Source organism: Mchenga conophoros, linkage group LG16 (assembly GCF_057382185.1).
Source record: "Mchenga conophoros isolate Kocher_MC1m ecotype Shallow Benthic linkage group LG16, M_conophoros_male_GT1.1, whole genome shotgun sequence".
NCBI classification, from domain to species: domain Eukaryota; kingdom Metazoa; phylum Chordata; class Actinopteri; order Cichliformes; family Cichlidae; genus Mchenga; species Mchenga conophoros.
In genome coordinates, this window is record NC_140541.1 from 8,733,427 (window position 1) to 8,745,518 (window position 12,092).

The 12,092-nt window shown below is 41.7% G+C and overlaps 1 protein-coding gene across 3 annotated transcripts in view; it reads left to right on the forward strand.

Annotated features, from left to right (window-relative positions):
* zmym2 (zinc finger, MYM-type 2) overlaps positions 1-10,908 on the forward strand; it is a 34,139-nt gene extending 23,231 nt beyond the window's left edge. For all 3 annotated transcript variants that reach the window (XM_085249281.1, XM_085249282.1, XM_085249280.1), the window contains exons 12-25: positions 93-265; positions 360-525; positions 730-758; positions 1,218-1,359; positions 2,368-2,489; positions 2,654-2,804; positions 2,982-3,113; positions 3,999-4,177; positions 4,259-4,451; positions 4,620-4,762; positions 5,686-5,800; positions 6,613-6,855; positions 7,249-7,390; positions 7,745-10,908. In XM_085249281.1, coding sequence (XP_085105407.1) covers positions 93-265; positions 360-525; positions 730-758; positions 1,218-1,359; positions 2,368-2,489; positions 2,654-2,804; positions 2,982-3,113; positions 3,999-4,177; positions 4,259-4,451; positions 4,620-4,762; positions 5,686-5,800; positions 6,613-6,855; positions 7,249-7,390; positions 7,745-7,979 — 2,165 coding nt within the window. In that variant the 3' untranslated portion in view covers positions 7,980-10,908. The remainder of the gene's footprint in view (positions 1-92; positions 266-359; positions 526-729; positions 759-1,217; positions 1,360-2,367; positions 2,490-2,653; positions 2,805-2,981; positions 3,114-3,998; positions 4,178-4,258; positions 4,452-4,619; positions 4,763-5,685; positions 5,801-6,612; positions 6,856-7,248; positions 7,391-7,744) is intronic.
* Positions 10,909-12,092: the final 1,184 nt, after the last annotated feature.

Consider the following 12,092-nt stretch of genomic DNA (forward strand, 5'->3'; position numbering starts at 1 on the left):
ATTTGAACCCTGTCTCATTTATCTGAAGTCATATATATCCTGTTTGTAAGCTTTAATTCATTTTCTGTTTGTTTGTTTTCTTCCCTCCTTAGGTTGCAAGTTGTTATTCAAGCAGGATTTTATTAAGCGTTTGGGTCTGAAATGTGTGAGCTGTAACCACTGCAACCAACTCTGTAAGAGAGGTGTAACCCGACCGCTCGGAGGTATGACCCGGGACTTCTGCAGCGAGGCGTGTGCCAAGAAGTTCAACGACTGGTACTATAAGGTCTGCTGACACGCACTCCATGAAATACATGTTTTTTCTATGTGGAAAAACAGTGCGAGAACATTAACGAGAGCTATGTCGTCATGTCCACTAGGCGGCGAGGTGTGACTGTTGTAAGGTGCAGGGTAACCTGACAGAGTCTGTGATGTGGAGGTCAGAGGTGAAGCAGTTCTGTGATCAAGAGTGCCTGTTAAGGTTCTACTGCCAGCAGAATGAGCCCATCATGGTCACACAGAAGGGCCCTGAGAATACGACCCTAGGTAAAAACTGTGTGTGTGTCTCTTTGTGTCCCTGAAAGAACCAGGTTTTTGCTTCAAAGTCTCGCTCTTGGACATATCTACATCCTTGTAACAGAAGTTGGTTTTGTCAAATATCAGGAAATGTTATCCAGTGCCAAAAAATGGAAATAAAGTCATGCTTATATGTGAATGTTAGTTGACATATATTCCATTTCTGTCTTACAGGGATTGATGTGCCAGGGGCCAAACTTGGGGTAAGTAAGAATATTTAAAAGGTGACTTGATCAAAGCACTTGTTTTTAAATCATGTAGCACTAGTTGCCTTTTGAAAGCGTTTTTAGCTCATGTAGCAAAAAGGACCTGTGAGTTTTTGTCATGGCGAGATATCCATCTGTCCACGACAACTGATACTCCTCCTAGGGTATTGGTCAAAGTTTAATCAAACCTATACTCACTGACCACCTATTAGGTCTTAACCCAAACTGTGGTCAAGCTCATGTTTGCTGCTTTATGGGCAATAACCTGCGAAATGGGATGAATTGTAAGCTTGATGAGCAGCTACGTTATTAATGTTCTGGCTCATGTATTTACTACCTAATAGTTTTGAAATGTAGCCTGTGGAACTGATTTACTTCCTGGAAAAACACAGATCTTATTAGTTCATCTAAAATCAATTATTCTTCTGTTGATTTATTTTGTCTTCTATGTTGCAGCTGGTAAACCAGAGCACTGCGGCATACACTGGCGGAGGTTTGGTGAGAGATGTAAAGAACAAGGCGGTGCTCTGCAAACCACTCACACTGACCAAGGCTACCTACTGCAAGCCACACATGCAGAGCAAACTCTTACAGACAGGTAAAAACACAATCGTTAACAAATTCCTGGCACTCATAATTTTAAAATCATTTCTTTGTGTCCCATTAATACAGTCGACCCCATGAAATTTGCAGGGTTTACGATTCTAGAGCATTCAAAAAATGAATATAAATGCCTGTTGTTATAATATAATAAATATGCATTTGGGTGGCACCCTTAGGGCTTTAAGAAGAACAAAACAGGAGAGACAAGAACACTCAGCAAAGCATGCCGGGAATGCAGAAAGGAGAGACGAATAATGTTCTTGGATTGGCTACTTTCAAACCTCCTACCTCTCGGTACAGGGATATTTTGCCATCCCAAGCCGTGGTTTCCTCTTTGAAACAATTGGAGGATATTTGTGCTTTATGCAAAATTGTGGTGGAACAAATATTTGGTAGATTTTAAGGAAAATACGTGAACGACCGAGGACGTGAACTGTGAAACGCAACTTCAGAGGTACGCTGTACGAGTTTGCTTATGGCAGATATGTATAGCTCATTTTAGTTCTAAGATCTTATACAGTCCAGTTTGATCTCAGGCTGATAATAAAAACATTGGATTCAATTGAATTTTGTCTTCCAATAATTTTTACCCCTCCGTCATAAAAGGCTGATGGGATTTTGTAGTCACGCCACCAGGATGGTGGGTGGCGCAGACACCCAAGTTTGTAAATGTGATAATTGAAAAACGTGGTGACGTAGGATGTTCAGGTTGATAACACTGCTGCATCTACTAAAAAAATCCGATTAGTGTGAATGCCGGTGTCCTTGACCTTAAGGTCAGACAGAGCAAGTTGTTTTGTGGTTTTGTTTTGTTTTTAAATCTTGTGAATGCAATAACTTGAGAACAAGGTGATTTAGGATTTTGGAAATTGGTGTGTCTGCTTGGAGGCTGAGAGGAATCACTGGTTGAAGATTAGACCCTCTGGGTGCCCAGCTCTGGTCCACAAGCCATATGTTTGAAACACCCGGCTTACATAATGATTTGACGTGTGTGTTCCCACAGATGTAGATGATGGTGTGAAGAGGGAGTACGTGCCTGTACCTATACCTGTGCCCGTGTTCATTCCCATGCCTATGAATATGTATTCACAGGTCACTCCCACTCCTCTCTCTCTGCCTGTACCGGTAAGACTTGAGCATACTGCATATGATTTATCCTTGCTTAAAATTAAACTTATAAAATTTTAGAAGGAAAAAAATAATTAAACACAAATTTGCGCAAGCTATAAAGATAAACTTGCAAGTCGGTGATCTGATTACTAATTAATTTGATACCCTGTCCCCTCCAGGTTCCTGTGCCTGTGTTCTTGCCCACTACCCTGCAGGGGGCAGAAGAGATCGTCCAGACCATCAACGAACTGAAAACCAAGGTGCCCTCTGATCCTCTGGAGGACGACCTGATCACCATGGCTGAGGTGATAATAGAGGATCGGAAGCCAGGTGAGCCCACGCCAGGATTGAATATACGGGTTAAAAGATTGCTTATCAGAGAGGTGCCGAACACAGCCCTTATACTAGCTTCTGACGGTTTCTTTATATATGCTGATAAAAAGAGAGAAGTGGAAGAAAGCTGCAGCAAACCATGACAGTGAGGATCTACCCTTCTTTATGATTCAGATGTAAAACCTGTGAAGGTGAAGAGGGAGCCTGAAGGCCAGGAGTCTTCCAGCAGCACCAGCAGCAGCTCTGAGGAAGAAGAGGAGGAGAAGTATGAGCCCGACCTGGACTTGGAGGCAGACTTTCCTCAAGGTAAACGTCTTCTGAGCATGTAGCTGTAAACCTGAGAATACTGGATAAGAGGCACAGAGTCAGGAGCAAGCTGTTTTAAAAGCAGTTTTATAGTATTTTGTGCATTAACAATAACTGCAGTTTTTTTTCTTAACTGTAGTTTTCATCGCTTGCTAAGAATTACTGATCCCCAAAAAAAATAAAATCATACAATTCCTAAGGATAATTTCTAATAATGGCTGTTCATAGCTTGAGCAAACTATTTTTATTAGATCAATTGTTAAGAGCCACCTCTAGTCCTCTAATGAACCTTATTTCAGGTGTTCAGATTACCGATTTTAAGACTTCGTATATTTAATACTGTGCCTTTGTTGCCCACTCTGACCTGCTCACTCGTCCTCTGTGTTCATCTTCCCATTTGATTTCTTGTCTTATGTAACAACATCTGACTGCATGGGGTTTTTAATGGATCAGTAGAGTAATTGAGATTAAAATTCTTCCCTCTGGTTATTTCTGGAGCTGCTGTCATCACGCCTATCGGTGTAGAGGTTTTAAGCTTTGGCTTACTGTTCAAAGGAGTATGAAGTCATCAACTGGCCCTGCAATCCAAGTTTTATTTTCCTTCTTTCTTCCTTTTTCTGTGCCTCATTGACATCGATGGTTTTAATGTAAGGTTTTTAAAGTGTTAATAAGTCGTTACACCATTTTCTGGACACAGTTTGGATCGATGAATCTGTCCGATTTATGTAAACCTGCGTATTGGGTGAATTCCACGTTTTCCAGCTTTAGTTTGCTTGATTGGTTGATTTGCTTTGATTTCCTGGATGTACTTTTTTTTTTTTTTTTTTTTTTTTTTTTTTAAAACCATATTACATGAAGGCGTGTTATTTCCTCTCTCAACCTCAGACCCCGCTCGTGTTCCAGAGGGAAATGATGAGGATATGGGCTTTGCTTTACCTCCAGTTCTGGCAGAAGAGAAGGAGGAACTGAAGGAAGAACCAAAGGAGGAACTGAAGGAGGAACCGAAGGAAGAACCAAAGGAGGAACCGAAGGAGTCAGCACCTCGACCGCAATCCAGGAGAAAAGTAATAACACGTGTGTGCCAGAATATTTTCAATGGCAAACTTAGTTTGATTGTGTTAGTAATGGGTTTGTTTGCCTTGAAGGGGAACAAGAAGCTGGCAGTGGAGGAGAAGCCAGATGTAGCGTCGTCCTCTTCTTCAAATGTAACAAACAGAACCTCAGAAGGACGATCACTGCCTCTCAAAGCTCGCTACGGTATCAATGCCTGGAAACGCTGGGCACTGTCTCCTCCTGATCAGTCGGATGACACCAAAGCACAGGAAAGCTCCAAAGCAGGTACACTGAACCCCTTCATTTCCCACCTGCCCTGTTCAGTAGTTACACTAAGAGAGTCCAGGTGCATTCCTTTGCTGGAAAAGAAAAATTGATTGTCCTGTTGGGAAACATAAAAAAAACACTGCATGTTTGCTAACATCAGTTGGTGATTGTTCCTGTCTCCTGCAGCCCGGCCAAAAAGGAACCTCTTGTCAGTGAGTTCAGAGGAGCTGAACGTGGCTCTGTCCCGTTTTGTCAGGGAGGTCTGCAGGCCCAGTGGGGAGCGCTACTCTCCAGACAGCATCCTCTACCTCTGTTTGGGGATCCAGCAGGTTAGTATGAAACGGCTACCCCTCTCGAGAAGGCAGCAAATCATCAACTGTAAAATTCAACTGAGCATTTTATTTAAATTTTTTTTTAATGTTCATGTCTTGTAGATGTTAGCAGTAGGTTTGTCACAGTAATAGTTTTAACTTGTCTGTCATTACCACATTTCATTAAAAAAATGTGGCCAAACAGAATTCAAAAGCAGGTAAAAAAAAAAAATCTAAATACTTAAATTATATACACAAAATAAGAATCGGCTTATTAACCTTTTTAAATTCTAGTGTCATTCCATCTGTAGTAATTTTTTTAGTAGGAACTAATTTTCGAGTGAGGGTTTCCAGTAGGACCCTTAGTACTGGTGCACATTCTTTTCCCCCCTCCTCTCACATGCCAGTAGTCATCGAGCATGGCTGCTGTGTGGAGAGCGGGGTCATTCAGAGAGCTCTGGAGTGTGATTTTTCTGCCACAGAAGTGTAAGGCTGACTTTATCTGTTTGTGGAAACGGATTAATCGGGTTACTTATCGTTGTGTTGGGATATTTGGCTTCAAATGGTTGAAAATGTCTGCCCCTCTTTCCAGGCCTCTTCTTTGTCGATGTTCCTCCCTCCTTTAAAATCGTCACTGTTCAAAAAGGGAATTTAAGGATTTTCTGTGCTCACTACATCTTTGCGGTCATTTTCTTTCGTTTTTTTTTATATTTATTATATTATTCCTTTTCCTTTCCCTCAGTCTGACTTTATAGATTAGTGTGTCCATTGATTATAACCATTTGCTGTTCACATCCTGAAAAGCAGTGATGAGCTTTTGAATATGAGGACACGGTTTTAAACTATGTGAGCAACCACAGACTGAAGCTCTGTGATCCTTTCATTTTCTTCATTTTTTTTTTTTTTTTAACTGATAGTTTTGTTTTGTTTTTTGTTTAAAGCATCTTCACTCCAAAGGCCGGAAGGATGACCTGTTCAGTGATCCATGCTACCAGCAGTTTGGAGAGGAGCTTAACAAGGTCCTGAAGGACTGGCAGCCCAGTGTACTTCCTGATGGTGAGTGTAATCCTTAGTAAGACCCTCCTTGTGTGCCTGCTCCACTTGGAATTAGCACAGTTTTGAGTACTTTGTCAGATTTTAATATTTCTTTCTGGAAACAATTTGATTAACACGATATTGCTTTATCATGAAACTGTACAGATTTGAGTACTGAATAAAGACTGCAAATCCCAACTTTATCCTCATCATGCAGTCTTTCTCATTCTTTATGTATTCATGAAGTTTCTATAACTCTTTCATGGACATGACCATGGTCAGAAAGCTCATTAATTTTGCCACTTTCACAGCAAGATGGTCTTAGTTTTTCAGGTGACTTTACATACTGTATTTTGACATAAACTCATGTCCTAAATTCCTCATTTTTCAGCAGCAACAATGTGGATGAAAAAGGCAAAAACAGATCGTCTCAGATGTGAGACAGTATCTCATTGCAGTGTGGAATGTGGAAGCTATGATACTTGCTAAGAAACTCATCCCACACTGATAACGATGACACTGGAAAGTGTGTTTGAATATATTCTTGTTATCACCAGCTAGTGGCACGGTGCTGTTAAACAACCTGTTGTGTTTCTCGATATTCTGAGCCGTGTCCAGTGATTATAACTCTTCTGCTGTTCACATCCTGACACGTTGTGATTGCACTATGATATAATATGAGGACACCGCTCCAACACGAACAGGTTCCATGTCTGCACAAGTAGTACCCAGGTAGAAAATTATATTTGGCAGATGTAAATGGTGGATAAAGACAAGAAAGAACTGATGAGTGTTGTAGATGTTGACTGTGGAATTGGATCGTCTCTCTTTAGGCTCGCTGTGGGGTCGAGTGGAGGAGCAGAGCTTGTGGAGCAGTCGTCATCTCGGGGAGCAGAGTCCCGCCGCTCTGCTGCGCTCGCTCGTTTACCTGAACACCAAATACTTTGGCCTGCGCACCGTGGAGCAGCACCTGCGCCTCTCCTTCTCTAACGTCTACGGCCCAGACACACTCCATCCTGTTACCAAGGAGACCACAATCTGCATCCGCGTGCCTTCCGTCTCTCAGGATCACCATGGTGAGGCTGGAAAATGCATCATGTTGATATGCTTCGTATATATTGGCCATAGAAATTCTCATCTAGCTGTGATGGACGATTGAACTTCCTGTTTGTGAAATTCACACATGCACATTATCACAAGATGTATAATTTAGCATTCAGTGATTCATAGTTTTTATGTCCACATTAGATGCTGAAACATTTCTGATTTCATATCCAGTTTGTTAACATTCAGAGCCAAACAATTCAAAACCATAAATGCCCGTGGACCTCTGTTTGTGTCTTTCAACTTGATTTTCCATCATCTACAGTTCAAAACAAGTGTTAGTGGTTTCTGCATATGTTAGTTTTAGACGCAGAACCTTGAGGAAAATTTTACAAAAATTTCCTTTCTGTCTGTTGGACGATCAGTGCAAACAGAGTCGAGGAAGAGAAAACGAAAGGTCGAGGACGACGAGCAGGAGGAACGCGACAGCAACTCTGGCGGCTCCGCCCAACGCTGCCCGGCTAAGAAGCACGAGTGTCACCTCTATGAACTCTACAGATCCAAGTGGTGGGTTCAGTGTTTTTACTGGAATAAATCTTAAGAGTGGCTGTAAAGTAAAGGCTTGAGTCCTGTGATTAGAACTCATTGCTGTTCACATCCTGAACTTCAGTGCTGACTCTTTAAAGATGAGGACTTGCTATAAATTAATGTCATCAAAATTTCTCCTAACTGTTCAAGAGGAAACTGAAACCAATACATGCATTCATTTTCTCCCTCCCCTGTGCTCTTTTCCCTGCACTTTTCTCCCTTTTTCTACAATACCTCCTTTTTGCTTGTTTCTAATACTTTTCTTTTTTTGTTCCTTCCGCTTGCCTTTTTTTTTTTTTTTTTTTCCCCTCCTCCTTACCTACCTCCCTGCAGTCCTCTCCCGTTGCAGAAAAGCCTAGATGTGTTTTATGTTCAGCCGGATCCGGACTGCAGCCCAGATGACCCGCTGTGGTTCAGCTCCACACCGCTGGACCGACGAATCCTGGAGAGCCTCCTCATCAGAATCCTCCTCGTCAGGGACATTTACTCAGACAAACAACTTCTGGAGGAAAACACGGAAGAAAACACGGAGGAAGAGGGTGGGGGTGAAACAGTTGGAGGGGAGTAGCAGTTGCTTGGACTTCTGTTCGTAGAGTCTGCAAAGACAGGAGAGGAGGGGGACACGTAGGGTATATAGTAGAATGTCCTCTTCACCTGTCTTATCTTGTAGTCCTCGTTTCCCTCTTCACTGACTTGCTGTTTCCTCCAGGTGAGGAACATTTACAACAGAAAAAGCAGAGGCTGATTAAAAGTAGTGGTCAACAAGCAGCCCAAACTTTTACTTCTGCCTCAGAGAAGAAGCTTGAGGAGGACAGGCATAGAGATGAACTCCGATAAATATGAGGATGAGAGGGGATGAAGAGCTTACTGTCACAATTAAATCAGGTAGAAAACGTGTATTGACAGTTATATTTTCATGACAGAATTTTCTGTTGTGCATTTCCATGGAGTCTGAGTGTGTCCATTATGCTCAAGCAGCGTAAAAACATTAAAGATTCGACAGAATCCCACTTTTTAAGAAGTTATAGCAGCCACTGGGAGACCACAGGGCAGTACCAAGCATCACAGAGGCAAAGGGACACAGTTGAAACCAAAATTACCACCCAGAATGGGAAGACAGCAGGAAGAAGTGCTCCCCAGCTGTGCTGTTCAGAATCCCATCGTTGAAGCAATTGGCAGTTCAGCTTTAAAACAAACAAACAATAAACACTCCTGGTTCCAGTTTAGCATGTCCATGTCTGACAGAAAGATCGCAGCTTTGGCCGCAGACATCTTTTCAGTGAACGTAAGGGTGTCATTTTTGTGTTCAAGTAACATTTGGTTTAGACCTGAGATTCATGCTTAAGTAGAAATTTGGTGTTAAAGTGCAGTCAGACTGCTTTTAGCCTTGTGACATTTTCACTCATTCAGTCACATCGCTAATGGCAGCAGTTGGGTGGAGAGCGCTGACGTTTATCCCCACTGCTGCTCGAGCTGTTTACACACACAAGTTGTAAAACAAGAAGACACAGAATCGCCAACAACCTTGAGATTTTGTGCAAAACACAAACACCGGGTAAAAATTGGAAGTTGGAGCAAATGTCTCTCGATTCATTCTGAAAATGAACATTGACTAATTAGTGTCTGACTGCACTTCTGTGTCAGTTTCCTTTCTTGTATTTAAGTTGGCATCACACAAGAATCACTTTCCTGCTTTCCACCTCTGGTCAGACTTAACCTTTGACAGGGCAGATGTGTTTGAGTGTGTTTTTTTTTTTTTTTTTATTTGTTTTTGTCGGTATTGTAAATGTGTGCCACCAATGATGTCAAAGTCAAACTTTAGGTGTGAGAAATTTTCCCTGCATTAAAGTGGAATTTTAGAATTTCCAGTACATGTGAGAATGCAGCACAAGATCAGCACCCTTTTTGTCCCATTAACTGCGACCTGTTGTATCCCACATGTTCATTATGGGCCGCTTTCATTCTCCCATGAACCCACACGCTGCTCTTCCTTTGTCAGTACTGCTCTCAGGCTAAAACCGCTGCACCACAGGGGGACTTCAGCTCACAAGGGAAAGGAGTCAGGACTGATCCCAGGACAGGAAAGGGTCTGACTCACTGCGGTGCGGTGGAAAGGCTCCCTGCCAACATGCTGCGTTTCTTTATTGGACATTAGGGAAACCTCCATTCATGCAATGTAGCATTACATGCTTACTAAGCCCAAATTGGGTTGCTTTGACGTGTAAATATCTCAAAGGCGAGGCGCTTGTTTGAGATGGAGACGACACAGAGGAACACTGTAGTTTGGGATAAAGAAAACGAATTTGAAAACCCGCCTCCTGAGAAGCCTTGTTCTGTTTTTTGTTTTTTTTAAATACAGCTGATTATTTATTTCTCATTTTATTAGTTTGACTGTATCCTCTTTACACATGGGTTTGATTTTCTTGTTTTTAAGTGGGGATCATTTCCTCCTCTTGCCGTTCATTGAAAATTTGCTGCAGACCTGCACCCTCCCTGCTCCTTCTCGCCCGTTAAAAGAATTCTGGTGAATGATGAAGGCCGTGGATTATACAAAGTTTAGCAACCCACTGTTTGCCCCTGTGTTTGTATTTGTAGTTTACTTTCAATTTAACTTAGTTTAAGTACTGAGCATGTGTTAAGTGTCCTGTTCTTTGCTTTTGTAGAGCGGTAACACTGCAATGCAAAAGCTTGCTTCATGACATGTAATTGGTTAATTTTTTTCTTTGGTGAACTGAACTTGTTTTTTAAGTTACACTATTTTTTTTTTCTTTTTTTTTTTTAAACTTGTTCTCCCTTTTTACGATTTAAAGTTTGATTAAATTTCATCAAGTAAAAATTACATTTAAAATTCCAGGTAATATAAGATTTGGAGTTGAAAATGAGATCGTGTAAAAGCTTCCACAGCCATTCCTCAAAATATAAGGAATGTCCTTTTAATGCTGAGTTTGACGTTTCCATGAATGCAATCAACATCTCAAATATATCGCTAACCTAAAACTTGTCCTCGTGCACAATCCACATCACACCCACCTGACTGAAGAGGATTTAACTGGTGAACAAAGTCAGGGAATACACTTCCAGAGTTTTATTTTCCCAAAAGAGTAGGTGTTCCTGTTCATTTGTACAACTGTTTGCATTTATTGGGCTGAAACTGCAGCATGACATTTCAGGAAGAACCGTTTGTATTTGGATGGAGAACACTGGTCACAATTTCTGACTCCAGATCAGTGTGCTTAGAACATTAATTTCGTCTGTGAAAGTTTGAAACAGACCTTGGATCAGAGGACCCCAATTAAGATGGCTGACTCATAGGCAGCAGCCAAATATGCCACAGGTTTGGACCTACAGAAGATGCTGTGGCTGGCTTTAATGCCTAATGTGAATGTGCCTATCTGTATATACTGAAAGTGAGTGACTGTGACTTGAGTCTGATGCTATGTGTGTGGGCTGATATGCTGATACGGTCATGTTAAATAAAGAAGTCATTTTCTAACCAGCTTCTTGATTGTGTTTGGATTTATACACACAGATGCTAAATGTAGAAAGCTTATTATACTGTTTTTATAAACTGTATTTAAAATTGTTATGCAAAGTCCTTTTACTAGAGGTGAGTAAAACATTTGTTCTTTTCTAAGTATAAATAACTAGCATCTTTATTCTAAACTAGAAAGGTCAAGTGTTTAATTTAATACACTTTGCAGTATACCACAAAGTCTGGAGCTGTGGCTTCAAGGCGCTTGGTGCCTGTCGCGGTGCTAACCCCAAACCAGATCATGGACACCAGAGGGGGAGGGGGCTGTGAAGCTCATGGAGTCCTATTAGGCATAGTTAGCTTGTGGGACTAGAGGCAGCTGACAGGTAAGGTCAAGGAAAAAGTGCTTTGGTCAACACTGATTCTGTTGATAACTTTAATGGGTAAAATGTCTAGACGAAGCCAAGTGGCAGAGGATTTCCAGTTTGCTGACCTCAGAATCCCATCTCTGCTCTTCACAGACGATGTGGTTCTTCTGGCCTCCTCAGGCAGTTGACTTCCAACAGGCTTTAGGGCAGTTTGCAGCTGAGATAAAAATCCGTACCAGTCTGAAGCCATGGTCCTCAGCCGGAAAAGGGTGGAGTGCTCATTTAGGGTAAGTTGTTGCCCAAAGTGAAGTATTTTAAGTATCTCGGGGTCTTGTTCACTACTGAGAAAAGAGGGCAGGAGATTTACAGATTAGTGCAGCATCTGCAGTTACCCTGTTGTGGTAAAGAAAGAACTGAGTGTAAAAGAAAAGCTGTGGACTTTTACCAGTCAATCTACCTTTACTTATCTCCACAAGGTTTGGGTAGTCACTGAAAAAGAATGAGACTGAGTATGCAAGCAGCGGAAATGACTTTCCTCTGAAGGAAGTTTCCTGGGCTGGGCTGGCCTCTCCCTTAGAGATAAGATGAGTTCAGTCATTCAGGAGGGGCTCAGAGCAGAGCCACTGCTCTTCCACATTGAAAGGAGCCAGTTGAGATGGTTCAGGGATCTGACCAACGATGCCTCGTGGAAACATCCTAGATAAGGTTTTTCAATTCAATTTTATTTATATAGCGCCAAATCACAACAGCAGTCGCCTCAAGGCGCTTTATATTGTACAGTAGCTTGTACAATAATACATACAGAGAAAAACCCAACAATCATATGACCCCCTATGAGCAA